Source organism: Cebidichthys violaceus, unplaced genomic scaffold (genome assembly GCF_023349555.1).
Source record: "Cebidichthys violaceus isolate CVI_PGR_0920_01 unplaced genomic scaffold, fCebVio1.0.p SCAF_5, whole genome shotgun sequence".
In the NCBI taxonomy this organism is placed as follows: domain Eukaryota; kingdom Metazoa; phylum Chordata; class Actinopteri; order Perciformes; family Stichaeidae; genus Cebidichthys; species Cebidichthys violaceus.
Genome location: NW_027176705.1, coordinates 16,853,237 through 16,870,315, shown reverse-complemented (window position 1 = coordinate 16,870,315; position 17,079 = coordinate 16,853,237). Strand labels below are relative to the sequence as shown.

General features: G+C 42.2%; 1 protein-coding gene across 1 annotated transcript in view; it reads right to left on the bottom strand.

Annotated features, from left to right (window-relative positions):
• The window catches only part of abcc12 (ATP-binding cassette, sub-family C (CFTR/MRP), member 12), a 40,213-nt gene that overhangs the window by 10,235 nt on the left and 12,899 nt on the right, over positions 1-17,079 (bottom strand). Inside the window, 15 exon segments of the mRNA XM_068730326.1 lie at positions 200-334; positions 1,353-1,556; positions 2,629-2,701; positions 3,942-4,066; positions 4,287-4,358; positions 4,441-4,635; positions 4,958-5,065; positions 5,210-5,358; positions 5,795-5,942; positions 6,248-6,418; positions 6,950-7,186; positions 7,552-7,699; positions 7,858-8,004; positions 8,148-8,308; positions 8,507-8,581. Coding sequence (XP_068586427.1) covers positions 200-334; positions 1,353-1,556; positions 2,629-2,701; positions 3,942-4,066; positions 4,287-4,358; positions 4,441-4,635; positions 4,958-5,065; positions 5,210-5,358; positions 5,795-5,942; positions 6,248-6,418; positions 6,950-7,186; positions 7,552-7,699; positions 7,858-8,004; positions 8,148-8,308; positions 8,507-8,581 — 2,148 coding nt within the window.

The following is a 17,079-nucleotide window of genomic DNA, read 5'->3' as shown; positions in this document are numbered from 1 at the left end:
GGCCTAGTACAAGATGTGTTTCTGCCTCCTATAAACCTCTGACACATTTGGTTTACAGCTTACATGTATTGGTTTATTGTTTTTAAGCTAAAAACCAATAAAGAACCGGTGAAAGGTTTTGCAGCTAGTAAAACATGGAGGAAAGACACAAAAAAGCTATGGTACAGAGTTTTGTACTGTAGATTTTTTTTATTTTTACCTCGGGCTCTTCCATCTGGTAGTTGCTGATGAGCTGAGCATAGCGTGCATTGGCTTTCATTAGGTCCTGGTGGTTTCCAGCCTCCTGCACCTCGCCATTATGCAAAAGCATAATGTCATCACAGAACTCCAGATACTGACAGACACAAGTGAGGACAACCATGTCAACAAACCATCTCAGCACTGTGGCCAGAGTTCTACCCAACGCAGTCTAAATAGCACGTGTTTACATCTGTGACACTTGGCAGACGCTCTTATCTTGTGGTGTACAGTGGCGCTCACAATTCACAATAAAAAAAAAAACAATGGCTGCAATCAGAAACCACTTACTGGTGTTTGATTTACTGTTACTTTGGGGTTTACCACTGAGGAAATTAAGTTTAGAAATATATTAGTATGATTAAAAGCACACCTGAAGAAAGTATAAAATATCACAAAGTATAAAATGTCACAAAATATTCACTTATGGAATGTATTATATGTTTAAAATATATTCACTTGTAGAGCATAGTATACGTGTACCATATGTTACTTACAGAAGTGTTAAACCATATAATCTTAATCATTGAATGTATTATATTAGAAGTATAGTTACTGAATGTTTAGAGCCATGAGGGAAAGCTAGGGTTTCAGATCTTTCATGACCATATATGGAGATAAGATGAGTCTGAGTGGAATCGGCACCAAGAGGAGACATGACCGTGGTCAAGCGAGGGTGTCGGGTGTATGCAGCTTTTACGAGGGGGAGGACATCGCCAGACCAGGAGTGACTGACCAGATCATAAAGTTGGACCAATAATGAGCATTGTCCAAGGCCAGGAGGGGACAATTGAATTTCAGCCGGTCACTGAATCCGATACTGGATTTTGAAAGTAAACCGATGACTTTCAAGTATAAAGACATTGTACGGAGAGAAGTTATTCAGTTCTTGGCGTTCATGTTTTACAGCTAACTGACCTGGTCGGACTGTTGGGCAGGATGTGTTTGAACTCTGCTTCGCGAATCCTTACTATCGATAGTGTAATTCAGTTTGTAAATGTCTTTTAGCTTAAGATGGATCTTCAAATCATTTTCTTAATGCGTTTTAAACAAGTATGAAAATTGAATTGAGAAATGTAATTCTTAATATTAAGCATTAATATTAAACTGTCTACCTGGAGCTGGTGTGTAATCAGTATGATGGATTTTCCCTGGAGCTCTTTCTTAATGCATTCCTCAAAGAGGTGTTTCCCCACATGGGCATCGACAGCAGATAGTGGATCGTCAAGGAGGAAGATGTCCTTATTGGAGTAGACAGCTCTGGCTAGACTGATCCTCTGCTTCTGCCCCCCTGACAGATTCAGCCCTCGCTCTCCGATCTGCCAACAAAACAGCAGAAAGATCACTGACAACATGGTGTGGTACATCACAAAGTCCCTTTTACTAACTTGCACTATAGAAGAAATAAAACTAAACAGTTTAAGATTAACTCAGAAACATCCGTCAGACTAGGAACCTATCCAAAATTGTGTCGCAAATTTGGATATGCCAAAGTCAAAGTAAATAAATGGGTCTAGTATTCAACTTGTAATTATTTAGTTCAGACTCAGACTTGAACTTACCATTTATTTACATCATGCAATACTTTTTGTAAAATGACTGTACTTTGCACAGTAGATGATTGTTCGGTCTCACTAAACATCTAGTTTTGGTGTCAAAATAACAATTGGCAGAGTTTGTAGTAATTTTGTTGGGAAATTCAATACTGTACAAAACAATTGTTCAAAGAAAGAAAAGTGAATTATACTGTTGGGGGAAATCTAATGACTAATTAAGTTTCTTTTATTTGACAACAGAGATGTTGTCTGCTCACGAAGCCTTATGTTCTTACGTGACCATTTGTGACCTCGTTGGGTGAACTTCCTCTGACACCTAGGGAAAACAACTGTTTTGCTTATTAGGTGCCAGACTGTGTGAGAGAAAAGTATCTCAACTGTTTATCATTCTTATTTAGGACAGACACCAGTACTTACGAGAGCTGAATTATAACCATGATTTCCTGATTATGATAAAGTGACCTTTATACGGGAACAGAGTTCTGTGTGAACTCCTGTGTGAAGATTTAGTCAGTTTATCCCCATGTGACAAGATCCTGTCGACACACACACACGCATGCACGAGCAGCCTTGATACATGACCTGTATGTGTTTCAACTCTGTCTCCTTCTTGCAAGAATAAATGTCTTGATTAATCGGCCTCGAGTGAATTTCTCTAACGGATACCAACTAATGCTTTTTTTAATCCATCTTTTGTTAACGCTATCGTCCACAAGGGGTTTCCTACCCCACATCAGAGGGTGTTGGTGTTAAAAGTTCCACTCAGCTTGTAAGAAATTACTCAAAAGCAAAACATTCAGCTCGGGGAGTTGTGAGTACAGCAGAAGAATCCCACCTCAGTTTGATCACCATATGGGAGGATATCCAGGTCAGCTCTGAGGCTGCAGACATCCACAACTCTGTTGTATCTGTGGAGGAAGTCAATGAGTTACCTTAAAGTCAAGGGACAGTCACATATAGTGTATTCAACAGAGACATTTTAAAGATAAGATTTGATTTAATTCAGTTAACTCAATAGTAAAAACAACTTTTGGAAAAATGTCTATACATTTAAAAGAATATATAAAGATAATAAAGGATAGGCATTCATAAAGTGTCATACGGCCAGGCCGTGCCTCTGTTTTTCCCTGTTTCCTGTGTGTGCGCATGCCTCCGACCTGGTCTCCCAGCTCCCTGCTGATTGAGATTCATACACCTCACCTGTCAACCCAGCTGCATTTCATCAACTCATCGACTCAACAGTTTATCTACCCCGGTTTTACATCCACTCTGCCAGATCGTTGTTGCAACCTCCGTGTTTGGATCATCCCCTCCGGCTCCCCAGTCTGCCTGCCCTGCCTTGTTCCGCCCGGTTTCCCACCCTAGGTTCCATTACATACTTCCTGGTCTGTGTCAAACAAACAATCTAACTACGACAAAAAGAACCGAGCAGCACAATGACAGGTTATACAACGACACATAACAACGACACATAACAGAAGGGGGGTGTACAATACAGGGCCTCAAAATTCATTCTTAATTTACCCATCATAGTGTGTGCTTGATCTGTATAGGGGTAAGCAAGGTTTCAAAATATTCTCAGTGGGTATTAGTCTGTATTAACAGATAAGCAGTGCTGAAACAGATTCACAAACTTGATCCCACTTCATTTGAGAATTGCCAATCATATCAGCTATATGTTCCATACAAATAAAGTAAAAAAAATGTAATAGTAACCATGTTTCTATTGCGTAAGTCAGATCTGCTGCATGTTGACTTTCGCTGCAGTATGTACGTCATACAAGATAATGATTACAGCACAACTATGGGCCTAATCAGTCATAAATGCCAGCTGAATGACATGACACAGCAAAAGTAGTTTTCTTCCAAATTGTTTCCCCATCTGTCAGATAACAGAGATGACCTCCTGTTTGACTACCTTGCCAGATGCAAACTGACAGCAATAAGAGGAACTTTTTCCATTTGTCACGTGAGATAACTTCAAAAGAAAAGACCTATCCATGCCTTGTTGTAATGGTCTGTATAACTGCAATGAGGAACAGTGGTAAAATATTATTATAAACCGTATCCAGTTCACAATACCTCCTTTTGTTTCCATATTCAAAATGTATGCGGTTACTTATGTATGTGGGTTAAATGAGTATATACTTTGACTGGTCAAGAGGTTCCCCCATCAGGATGTTTTCTTGAACAGTCCCATGAAATATCCAGGCCTGCTGGGAAACGTAGGCAAACGTCCCGTCAGCTGTGAGGGAACCCTGCAGAAGGTGCATCTAAAATAGTGAGCAGACAACCATGAGGAAAACTGTTACATGGCATCAGTTAGATCTGGTTTATCAAAATGTAAATAAGGAGCATCATTTTACATAACTGTAACAGAGTGGTAATAAAATAGTGAAAATTAACAGCCGATAGAAATGTCAAACATTATGTCGGGAACTTGCAGAGATCGTAAAAGAATAAAGAACAAAACAGACAAAAGCAAGAGCCAACCTGTTCCAAAATGCTGGAAATCAGTGATGTCTTTCCACTCCCCACATTCCCACAGATTCCAAGCAGGTTGCCCTTCAGGAGATAACAGAGTTTGGGTTTAACCGTCAAACCTATCTAGATCACCTTATTTATTGTCACCAGTCGTAAAACACACCTTAGGCAGTGTGAAGGAGATGTTTCTCAGGGTTGACACGGTTTCAGTCTCCCCATTAACTGAGATGATGGGTAGAGAGTCTGGCTGGTTGGCTGGTTTGTTCCAGGAAAATGTAGCATTTTTCATCACTACGGCTGAATCACTGTCTGTTCTCTGGATCAGGTAGGGCTCTGGATTCTGGATCAGCAATATTTTCTGAAATAGCCAAACATTACAGTTATACACTTTTTTTAAACCGTTTATAAAAATTTAGATTTAAAATGCGAATTTGTTCCACAACAACAACAACAACAACAACAACAACAACAACAACAAACAAACAAAATGAAAGCTGGCAATGAAGTTGTATTGAAGAAAATGGCTCCAATAACAACCAAAATGGCCACTAGAACCACTAGAAGGCATAACCTTGCAGTTCGTATGGCTGGTTGACATCACAGCAAGATGACTTTATGTAAGATCAGGGTAATAATGGATATCGTTGCCAGCTGAGCAGGACAAAAAGAGAGGAGTTTACCCTCAGTCGTTTTAGTGAAACAGCAGCCTCAGCCAGGGTCTTCGCAGAAATGGGCATAAGTCCGATGCAGAACCTCAAGGAGTTGAAGATGGCAATGGTGGTGAAGGCCTGTTTATAAAAAAGAATGACGCTCACACTATATAACAGACATTTTTTTCAGTACATCAGTACAGTATCAACCATGTAAATCCCACAGTGGGCATGATAGCAATGGTTGTTTTACTGTATGTGCTGCACTGCTGCAGTACTCACATCAGTTGTGTTGAGCTTCAAGCTCAACGAAGTGTGTACAATGAAGGTGAAAATGGTGGCCAGGGTGGGGATGATGCTGACAATGCTGGTATTGGCGTTCTGGACGCAACTGATCTTCTGCAGCTCTTTCTTCTCATCTTTCCGGAAGCCTAAGAGACGGCATCACATGTTTAGGTTTTTTTTTTTTAACTTTACTTCTATTAGCTGACACCAAAAAGGTGGAGGCAAGGGCACATGGGAGCTCAATCCTAGATTCCCGTTTTGCATATTTAAGCAGCTTGTTCTATACAAGTGGAAGGTGGAGAGTATGTGGCAGCCTCATTTTCAGCCTCTGGTGCTTCTTGCAGCATGGCTATGTGATTTTTCATCAAAAACTAATACAAAACAAGATCCAGATTGCTGTAAAAGGTGCACATAATTTCCCTTGAACTTTGCGGTTATGCTCAATGGAAAGTAACATGTGACTTTCAAGATTGGGTTTGTGTTCATACAAAAGGACTGTATAAATGATAAACATGATATTTGATATTCAAGAAAGATTAAAAAGATGTTTGACTGGACAACAAAGTCCATCTAACTTCATACCTGTGATCTTCTTTTCAAAGGAATCTTCCCAGGCGTACATCTTGATAAGCTTGATACTGTTGAGAATCTCATTCATTGTGCAAACACGGCTGGCGTTTATTAGTACAGTTTTCAATCTGAATGTTTTAATGAGTTTGCCAATGCCAAACTGAAAGCAGAAAAAAACATTTTATTAATCTTTGTGTCAATTGTAAACAAGCCACAAAAGAGCAAATACAGATACGTTAGTGTTGTCCACGTTGATGGCTGAATTAGTTAGAAAGCTTTAAATATTTGCCAACTACTAGATAATTAAAACGCATTTTTGTTTCTAACCCTTGATTATTGCAGTAACTCTTTTCTTTTTAGCTCTGATTGTGATGAGTCTCGATTAAATCTGAATCCATTTATTTTACACTGCTCATGAAAATATGTCCAACTAATAACCGTTTGTGCGGTTTCCAACATACAGACCTGTACTGGGATGAAGATCAGGTAGGTGCAGACTCCAGTCAGTGCGGTGTAGCCCAGAATGTAGCAGGCATAGACAGCACACACAATAAAGAGCATTGGGATGGACAGCACAAAGCTCCCAAACACTACTGCCTCGAATAATGTGTGACCATCGTTGGCCAAAACACCAATCTGGACGGGAGAGAAAGACTGTAAAATACATTTGCCAAGATCGCTTTGCCAAGGCAAGTTGCGTGAACTAATGGTGAGAACATACAGTATATTGCCACAAGGGGCCATTCCAGGTTCCAGGGAACTGAGTATTTGGCTTTGCAAAGTTGAGCAAAGTCAATTCAACTGGTTTAATCTTGTTTAAAGACAAAGTGAAACCAATCACACTCGTTTCATCATGACCATGTATGCAGCCTTTCAGAATTTCACACTCCCACCAGTCATTTTTTTTAAATTTTTTTTTTTATACATACAACCATGTTTCAACAGTGTAATCAAAAATATCCAGCAAGTTTGGTGATGTTTGGACAAACTGTCTTTGATTTAAGACCACATTTGCCCCATGCATATGCACAGAACTAGTCTCGCCCCCTATTGAGTGATTTTTAAATAGTTTCACACACGTGGTTTAACATTGTCATGAAACATAATGATGGGCAAAACAATTCTGGTGCATGAGATCGCTTTCTTCGAGAAATGCAGGCACCCTACCTCTCCCATTGAAATGCCGCTGTGCACCCGCAGAGAGATGACTTTCTGAAAGGCCACTGAAGAGAAGGCTCCCTTCAGTCTGACTGCAGTGCGCAGGTTCAACGCCCACAACAAGGACATCAGGAAGGCTTTGGAGAACTCAGTGGCGAACAAAGCGAAGGACAGACCAACGCCGTAGGATACTGTGGACTTCTCTGGGTCCTCAGTATAGTTCAGGATCTCATAGACCAGAACAGCCTGAGAGGACAGAGACGTTTGTAACACACAAAAGACCATTAAATATTAAACAACCTTTACGTTTGTGTCTTAAAACCTTTGTGATGTCACCCATAAAACCTTAAGTTGCACATCTTGACCATTTTTCTGCATAATGAGAACTTTTACTTTTAAGTCAAATTTTTAATGCAGTTCTTTTACTTGTAGTAGAGTATTTTACAGTGGCATACTTGCACTTTTACTTAAGAAAAATATCTGAATACTTCTTCTACCGCATTTACAGTGAATGTGATATTAGGAAAAACATCAGAAAAGGCTCCTGGATCTGGTATCCAATAGAGGACGCACTGGTACTTGTCCTGATTTTCAGATTTAAATGTAATTACCGGGCCCAGAAAGGCTGCCACCATGGCAAGGACACCAACAGTGACGGAAAGAATCAGCCTGGTTCTTTGAAAGCGAAGGATTACTCTGACCAGAGAGGCGTTCTCCAGGCCCACCTTTGCCACCTCTTCCTCCCAAAGTCTGTGGAGTCTGTGCACAACACAATATTCGCCATATTAAATTATTAATCAAGTAAAATAAAAAGTAAAAGACATTTGTAAATATCTATAAATATACTGTCCTGTATTTAGTTGCCTAAAATAATAGAGAAATGTATGTGCGCCCACGAATCAGCAAGAGCGTCAAACCTTTCTCCGCTGATGTCTGCTAGATCCAAAGAAGACAGATTGAGAGAGCTCATGTCCAATTTATTCTTGAAAAAGGCCCACATCATGGGGATCATCCAGGTAAACGTTGCAAAGGACAGGAAACCTGCATTGTCCAGAGGGTGGGACCTAGACATGGAAACATCACTCAATATGCAATGGGGGCCAGTACAGTACAGTATTTGTCTGCTAACATGTCACCTTACATTTATTTATCAAATGAAATACAACAGCATCAAAACAAGACAAATGATGTCATCAATGACACTGACTGAGATGAGGACCAGCGGAAGGGTTTGAGGGTCTGAAGGCTCTGGCTGTATTTTCCAAACAGGGTTGGGTAGGATTTTTCTCTGTTGTCCATATCAGTATGTTCTGAACTGGAGGCCAGAGATCTAGTTCTCTGTCGGAAAACATCTTCCTGCTGAAGAGTCTTAAACACAAAGAGACAGAGTGAAAGACTCAGACAGACAGAGAATAAGAGACAGTGAGAAGAAGGAGAGACAGACAGACAGAGAGCCTTTTGTCAAGATTCCAACTAAAATATTCTCAAAAAGTGGATCAAACAAATTTGCATCAAAAACACAGGATGCACAAAAAAAAGCCACAATTCAAGAAGTTGGGAGCGTACCGTTTGTTGTAATCTTACAAAAGAGACTCCTCCACTGTCGTTCCTCTCCAGTGAAAAGTCTTCCATCATTTTGTCCTGTACCGAGGGAAACAAACATGCAGCCTCATATTGTACTTGCCAACAAGACATTTTGAGTACAAACATTGCTTGAAGCCCAATAACCAAATACTTTTAACAGCATCAATATGGAGGGCATAACCATTTCTCATTCTGCTGTGTACCAGTGTAACGCAGTGGTGGGCCGTCAGGGCCAGCAAAGCCTTACCTGCTGGCCTAGATAAAATTACAAAGTCATAGCTATTCTATGATTTAATTATTTTGCATAAATACACTACATGTATTGTAAGTATTTGTTCCCATTAGCTTATTATCTCGTTACATAGTTGCTGCTTCCAGCGCTGCTTGTTTGAAGTAGATCTTTTATCCAATCAGATTTCACCCCTATGCTCACTAGGTAAAAAATCTGCCCAGAGGCCTTCAGACTTACAAGTGAATCCCTTTACAGTTTAAGTAAATGGCGACGATATTGTTGATTGTCATAGTCTTCAACCAATCAGATTTTTAGTTTGACATGTTTAGCGGTTTCTTTGACATGCCAGAGCCTTCTAGCTGGCCTAGCCGAGTAGGTCAGCATTAACGTGCGGCTTGATTGGTCAGTGGGCTAGCGTGACATGTTAGGCGGTGACAATCCCAATATCTACTGCCTCTGTCGAGCGGACATTTTCAGCCCTCAAACGCATTAAAACGTATTCAAGAAATACAACTCGGGAGGCTCGACTGTCTGGCGTCCATGAATCGAGAAGGACCTCTTGCTGGAACTGAATCGCAGCGATGTACTGTACAACTGTGTCATTGACCAAAGAAAGGAGGATGGACCACTCATTTCAACACACTCCGCAGTAATAAGAAATGCTGTCATTCTGGATGCTTTATGTATTATAAATGATGACAAGTCACAAGACATTACAACTGACCAAAATACTTTACTTGGTCAATTATCACAAATGTACCCGCATTGCATGAAAGGTTATAAAGTCAAATCAAAAACAAAAAGTAAGATTGTAATGATTTCGATAAGGCTCAGACAGAGGCATGCAGAATATTAAACTTGTAAATATAAATGTGTATAAATTGTATATGTATATCACCCATATTGTGTTGATAAATTATCCCTAGCGATGGGTCCGGCAACACCAATGCGTCGGCGCATGTGTCGAGCTCATAGAGCGAAACCCCGTGTCGGTGCGCGTATCGCTTTAAGAAAGTCACGTAACCGATACAGCTGCTGTTTCGCCTGTCACTGAGGCGCCAAACTGTCTACAAGGAAGCGCATCTGTCAACGGGATGCATCTCTGCCAAAAGAATCACAGATCTTTTGAAGCGCAATTCTTCCCTTCAAGCCATGGTCCCAGGATCCTGTAAAATATTGGGACAACCAAAAGAACACATACCCAAACCTCTTCCGGCTGTCCCTACAATTTTTGTGCATCCCCTCCCTGCCTCAAAGACAAGTACATAAGCATCCTCACATTCACATGTTAAAGATATAAAGATATTAAATATATTTTAAACTTAAATTAAGATATAATATACAATATAAAATACAATAACTTAAATTATATTATTGTATATACTAGGTCATTAAATCAGTATGTCAGTTGAGCCTGTCAACTAGGTTGCCTGTAATGATTTTTAAGATCCAGCAGGTGTCAGTATTGAGCAACACAGTGACAGTACCGACACATCCCTATATTTAAAGTTTGCACAATTTAATTCCTTACATTCCCATTTTTTACTTGCGTGACTTGAAATTCAACACCTGAAAATACAATTGTGTCAATGAATTACAGGAATCCTATGTGCCTGTGGTGGCCACTGTCACACAATGAAAGTTACCTGCCTGCTGAGTTCCTCTTCCCGGTCTATCAAAAGATGGGGTTGAGGGGGGAGCCTGACTTTATACAGAGGCCTGAGCCAAGGACCATACCAAGAGCTCTGACAACATGGGGGGGATCTGGGCGGTTTTGTGTTTACCTCATAGTTGTTGTCTGTGTTGTCCTCCCCTGTATGCTTTTGTTGGTTTGGTCAGCCAGTATATAGGTTTCCCTCAGTGTGTGTGTGTGGCCTGCCACCAATGAGGACCTCCACCCCACTACAAGATAGGTAAGTATACCCCTTACCTGTAAATACAATTACCTAAACTACAAAACATACCATAAAATGGATTCTTACCATCCTATGGTCAATTATCCATATGGTCTCTATTGTGGTTACACATCACAATAAAGATCATATATGGCCCAAACAGGGAATTCAATTTCATACCACCCCTCCACTAATCAACACATGGTCTCTCCCGGAACTACAAAATGGCGCTCATGTACCCTGGGAACTCTTTTGGCCGAACACCCTGGAGAGGAGACACAGCAGAGGTAAGTGATTTGAATATGCATGTTATTTTATAGCACTATTAACAACAGTTTAGATTCAATTCTTTCAGTAAAGATAACAAACCAATAATATGTTTGTTCTTCAGGCCTGACCTTCAACATCTATACCTGGGAACCTATCAAAAACCACAACAGTACAATAAAACATTAACCCTTAGTGTGTGTCTTATCGTCTTAAAACAGTCCACAAATGCTATGTAATGGAGGGTCTTCATTACATTTCCTTCCCCCTCTTCTGCGAGGACATGGTACCTCAAACTTCATGTACTCGAGACAAACAGTCAGCCACAGTATTAGTCTTCCCTGATCTGTAGTGGACTGTAAAGTTATAGGGCTGCAGAGCCAGATACCATCCAGCAATGCGCATGTTGGCATCCTTCATCCGATGCAACCACTGGAGGGCGCGATGATCGGTCTCCAGATGGAAGTGTCGTCCTAGGAGGTAGTATCTGAGTGTGTCAATGGCCCACTTCATTGCCAAACACTCCTTCTCCACCGTAGAATACCTTGTCTCTCTGTCCTTAGGCTTGTGACTGAGGAACACAACTGGCTTCATATCTCCATCGACTTCCTGCAAAAGCACCCCTCCAAGGCCCACTCCTGAGGCGTCTGTTTGCAGGGTGAATGGCTTGTCAAAGTCAGGACTGTGCAGCACGGACTGGGAGCAGATGGAGCTTTTTAGCTCCATGAAAGCTTGGTCACACTCCTTGGTCCACTGCACTTTGTTGGATGCTGAGGCTCTTGTTAGGTTGGTAATAACCAGTGAACGCTCTGCAAAGTGGGGAATGAACTTTCTGTACCACCCCACCAGGTCCATGAAACTCTTCACCTTCTTCTTGGTGGTAGGAACAGGGAAGGCTTGAATGGCCTCCTCTTTCCCCACTTGAGGCTTGATCTCGCCCAAGCCAATGACATAACCCAAATACTCAACCTCTTTCTGAGCTACTGCACATTTCTTTGGATTAATGGCTAACCCTGCAGCTTTAATACATTGCAGGACTTGCTGCAGATGTGACATGTGTTCCTCCAAGGACTGGCTGAAAATGACCACGTCATCCAAGTAGGCAGCTGAAAACTCTGACACATCCCTCAAAACATGGTTCATTAGTCTCTGAAAAGTAGCTGGTGCTCCATGGAGGCCAAATGGCATCACTTTAAACTGATACATACCAAATGGAGTCCTAAAGGCTGTCAACTCACGAGCTTCCGGTGCTAACGCAACCTGCCAGTAGCCTTTACTCAGGTCCAGGGTAGTGATGTACTTTGCTCTCCCAACTCTCTCCACCAGGTCATCAATTCTGGGCATGGGATAGGGATCAAAGTGAGACAGAGTTCTGTTAACGGAAGTCAATGAAAAATCTCAGTGAGCCATCTTTTTTGGGTACCAACACTACTTGGCTGCACCATTCACTGCTGGATACCTCAATTATACCCAGCTCCAATATCAACTTGATTTATTTCTGTAACTCAAGCACCAACCGCTCAGGAATCTTGTAGCTCCTCTGCCGCCCTGGAGCATCCTTATTCAGCCGAATCTTGTGCTGGACAAGGGTGGTGAAGCCCGGCGTCTCACTGAAGAGCTTTGGGTCCAGAAGAGGTATCGCATCTGCGTGCTCGGTGGTGGACAGATGAGACAGATCCACTGGACTGGACTTCACTGTGCTGGCAGGAAAGAACTTTTCAGTCACCTCCTCATCATGGACTGCACGAACGAACAGCTGATGGTGCTTTGGCTCCTGGCGAACCTGGAACTCCTTTAACAAGTTTACATGAAATTTCTGATGTTTCTTTACTCTTTCTGGCCTATAGATTTCATAGGTGACCTTCCCAATCCGTCTTGTGACTTCATAAGGTCCATGCCACTGGGTCAAAAGCTTGCTGTCAGAAGTAGGAAGTAGTAACAGTACCTTTCCCCCTGGTTCAAAAACCCTCTCTTGCTTTTTGGTCATACCACTTCTTTTGGTTCTGTTGGGCCGTCCTCATGTTCTCCTGGGCCAGTGCTGACATATCCTCCAAGCTTTCTCTCATCTTGACCACATATGCCACCACATTCTCTCCCTTTGATGTAGGACTTTCCCAGTAGTCTTTCAGGAGGTGCAGTGGCCCTCTCACCTGGCGTCCATAAAGCAGTTCAAATGGTGAGAAGCCAGTTGAACTCTGTGGCACCTCCCGGTAGGCGAAGAGCAGATAAGGCAGCCATTGGTCCCAATCAGCTCCTGTGTGGGACACAAACTTGCGCAGCATGTTTTTCAGAGTCTGATTATATCTTTCAACCAGCCCATCCGTTTGGGGGTGATAAGGGGTGGTCTTAATTATTTTTACTCCTAACAGCTGATAAACCTGTTGTAGCAATCTAGACATAAAATTAGTCCCGCAATCTGTCAGGACCTCTCTAGGTATGCCTACCCTGGAGAACAGCTGTAAAAGGCAATTAGCAACATGTCTGGCTTTCACAGACTTTAGGGGGAAAGCTTCAGGATAGCGGGTTGCATAATCACAGATTACCAAGATGTACCTGTTACCAGAAGAACTCCTCTCTAATGGTCCCACTACATCCATGCCTATTCTTTCAAAAGGTGTCTCAATAATTGGCAATGGCTGTAGCTGGGCCCGTGTACCTTTTACTCGGTGAAGTCAGCTGTTGAGAGATCGTAGAAAAAGTATGAAAGCATAAAAGTATAACCATTATAACTTTTTTTTTATTCAAAGTGTAATCAATATAACCTATAAACCTTTTTTAATTTTGTTTGAAGTAATTAAACCTATAACTTGTTTTAGTTTTTGATAGATGTGATGAACCTTATAAACTGTATGTGTCTTTAGTAGAATAGTCACTCTAAACTGTATGCTTCCTCTTGTAAACAGGATCAAACTAATTATGTTCTGTGTTAGCTCTAAAAAAGGGGAGGACTCGTGTGTGAGTTACTCATTAGCTTGAAGGAGGTTCCAGCCTGAGAACAGCATAAAAACAGCAGGGAAGAACAGAAAAGGGAGAGGGAGAGGAAGTACAGAGAGAGGGTCTGTATTATAACTCATAGCAAAATCAGTGCGAACTGATAGAGGAAAACTCCGTATAGAAGGAGTGTTAGACTTATTACAGAAACTGTTTCATTGACTTGAAATTGTTGTATGTAATTGTTGTGCGAAAAACCTAAATAAAAAACCGGCCTTACATTTTGTAAGAGACTGAAACCAAACAACGTATTCTGGTTCTTTAAAACAATTTAAACCTCTTCCCCTGTCCGTTAACCGTGCAATCCAGACGTGACGACAGAAGCTACCAAACGGTGCTCAAGGTAAGTACCATGGGTGAAAACTGGGCAGAGTTAGTCATAAAATAGTGAGAATGTTCACAATAGGCAATAGTAAAGTACAGACGAAGTACATAACTATTATATACAGGGTGCTAGGGTTGCATCCCATTGAGAACGCCTAGGGCATTTGCCGTAAAAGAATTTCAAGAAGACAATTAATCCGAAATCCTAATAATAGCGACGGGGTGAGATAAAAGGCCGAAGGTATTGTTCCAGCACCTCAAAAAGGAACGTATATCCTTGCAGGTGGGACAGCCAACGGAGTGACCACCGTGTTAGGTGCGAACGACTTCCCCGCCTAGAAACGGGGCAGGCGCCGCTCACGCTTCACAGCTGACACTTCTCACAAGAACTACAAAACCTGATTGTACATACCTGGCCACACAAAACGACTGGCAATCCTACGCAAAGTTTTTTGAAATGCCATGTGCCCGGCCCGTGGTACTGTGTGCCCAAGATCCATCACCCTTTGTCTGAACTGCTGTGGTAATGCTAAAGCCTCAACATCACTGTTGCACTGATAGAGAATCCCCTTTTTTACTACATAGGTAACTTCCTCTAGACAGTTTGGACGACCCTGCTTGACCCCCTAACCTCTGTCACCTTGTCAAACCAAAGTTTTAAAGTAGGGTCTTCCTTCTGTAGTGCACCTACATCTAGTGGAAGGTCTAAATCTAACGGAGGACTTGGTTTAGAAATCTCTTCCATCACTTCAGCTGTGCCCTTCCATTTCTCTCTCCTCCTTTTGGCCTTAGTCTTAGAAGGCCTCACTTCACTTGTCTCCCACTCTACCCCAAAGAATGGCAACTCCTTGAGGACTTCCTTTGAACTCTGAGCCCTCGTGGTCACCATAACACAAGCTTTAGATGTCCCTGTAACTGGAACCACAGTAGCTTTTACCAATGGGGCTTCCCTGCATTCTTGCTCTGTGCTCTGAACCTTCGTAGTTACTGGGTTGAGTGCGATAGGCTTGCCCTTTTCTGCCTGCTGCACAAGATCAAAGAGGGTGGGGACATCATTGCCAACAATGACAGCATATGGTAACTTAGGAGCCAAAGCTACTGGCAAAAGAAAGGTCTGCCCGCCCACTGTCAGATATACCTCAGCAGTAGGATACCCATGCTCATCCCATGAATACAACTAATGCAGGTCGTATCCTCGCTCCACTTGTCCCTTGGCACCAGGCTGGATAGTACCACTGTCTGAAACCCCCCTGTGTCTAAGAGAGCTATCTCTTTGACCATTCACTAGAACTGGTGCAGTACGGGCTGTCTCTTTAACTACCTGTTGTGTAGTTGGCCTAGGGACTGAACAAAAAAAAGATGGTTTTGTGCGGTTTGTAAGTGGACAAGAGTACTGAGTATGTCCTACCCCATTACACAGGTAAAATTGCACATCTCGTTTAGAAGCTCTGAAAGGAGTGTTTTTATCAGGGTCTGACTTGTTGGCGTTACTAGATGGAAACTGCCTACCGCTGGGAAAAACTCTACATTGAGCCTGACCAGAGCCCCGCTCACCCCCAGTGGACTTGCTTCTCTGGGCAAAATTGGTGTCTCTGCCGAAGGTGGTGTGTCTGATCCAACTTCTGACACCAATTGTTAGGCTGGCCACGCAGCGGCTGGACTTTAGAAAAGGGAGGACTGACACAGAGATTATGTGCGAAACCAACCAGGTGTTTATTTCACCGACAAACAACAAAGACATGGCACAGCTCTTTACATGTTGGACCACAAGCAGCATGTGGTCCTGGCAGCAACAGACCAGATTGAATATTGCAGCATTATATAGCCTGCCACCAATGAGGACCTCCACCCCATTACAAGCTAGGTAGTGGTAACAGTGCAGTATTACTGATTAAGTGTTCATCAGAGTGACAGCCAGTAAGCCAGGGTCTATTTTTGTTGTATGTGCAGAAGGTTTCATGTCCTCACAAAAACTGATACGATGTCACAGTGTCAGTGAGCTCATCCAGATCTGTAACAGCAGCCTCAAAAAAACTCCATCAGTGCAGACAAAGCAGGCCTGTAACTCTAGCTTTGCCTCATTGGTCCATCTCCTCACAGTCTTGACCACAGGTTTTGCAGATTTTAGTTTCTGCCTGTAGTCCGGGGGAAGATGCCAGTGCTTATGCTCCAGGGCGCTGGATGTGATTTTCCCCAGCCTCTACTGCTGTTTCCTGTCTGTCAGGAAGTATGTGATCCACTGACGGTGAAAGCTTGGACAGGGAGCTGGGTGAGTTTGGAGCGCAGGATGTCTGGGATGATGGTGTTGAACGGCAAGCTGGAGTTGTAGGATGTATTGGCGTCACGTGTTAACTGCGTCCTCCACTGACCTGATTGGCTTGGTCAATGGGGAGGGGTGAGTGGTGTAAATGTGGATGTTTGTTTTCATATTTGTTAACGATCCAAGAGCCTTTTATTAGAATTTGAATTGCTTTTATAGGGTTATTTAGTTATTAGAAGGTAGTGGTTCACAACCAATTAGTTTTACACATTTTAAAACCTATTCGGCCCGAGCGCCCCCACCGGTGGGGGCCAACACATTCATCCAAAAATTCACCCACTCATAATGTGCACTCATCAGTAACGAATATAATGATATCGCATACCTGCTCAAACTGAAGCTCCTGCCTGCGCTACAAAGTCATCTCAGCTGTTTGTACAAACTCCAAACACAACTCTGACAAAGCTACATATAATACCAATATCACAATCCATATAGCGCCCCCTAGGCAGACCCACTCGCCACATTTATGTCAATAACGTTTTGAAAAATTCATTTAATGCTAACACCCGTTAACATGAAATTC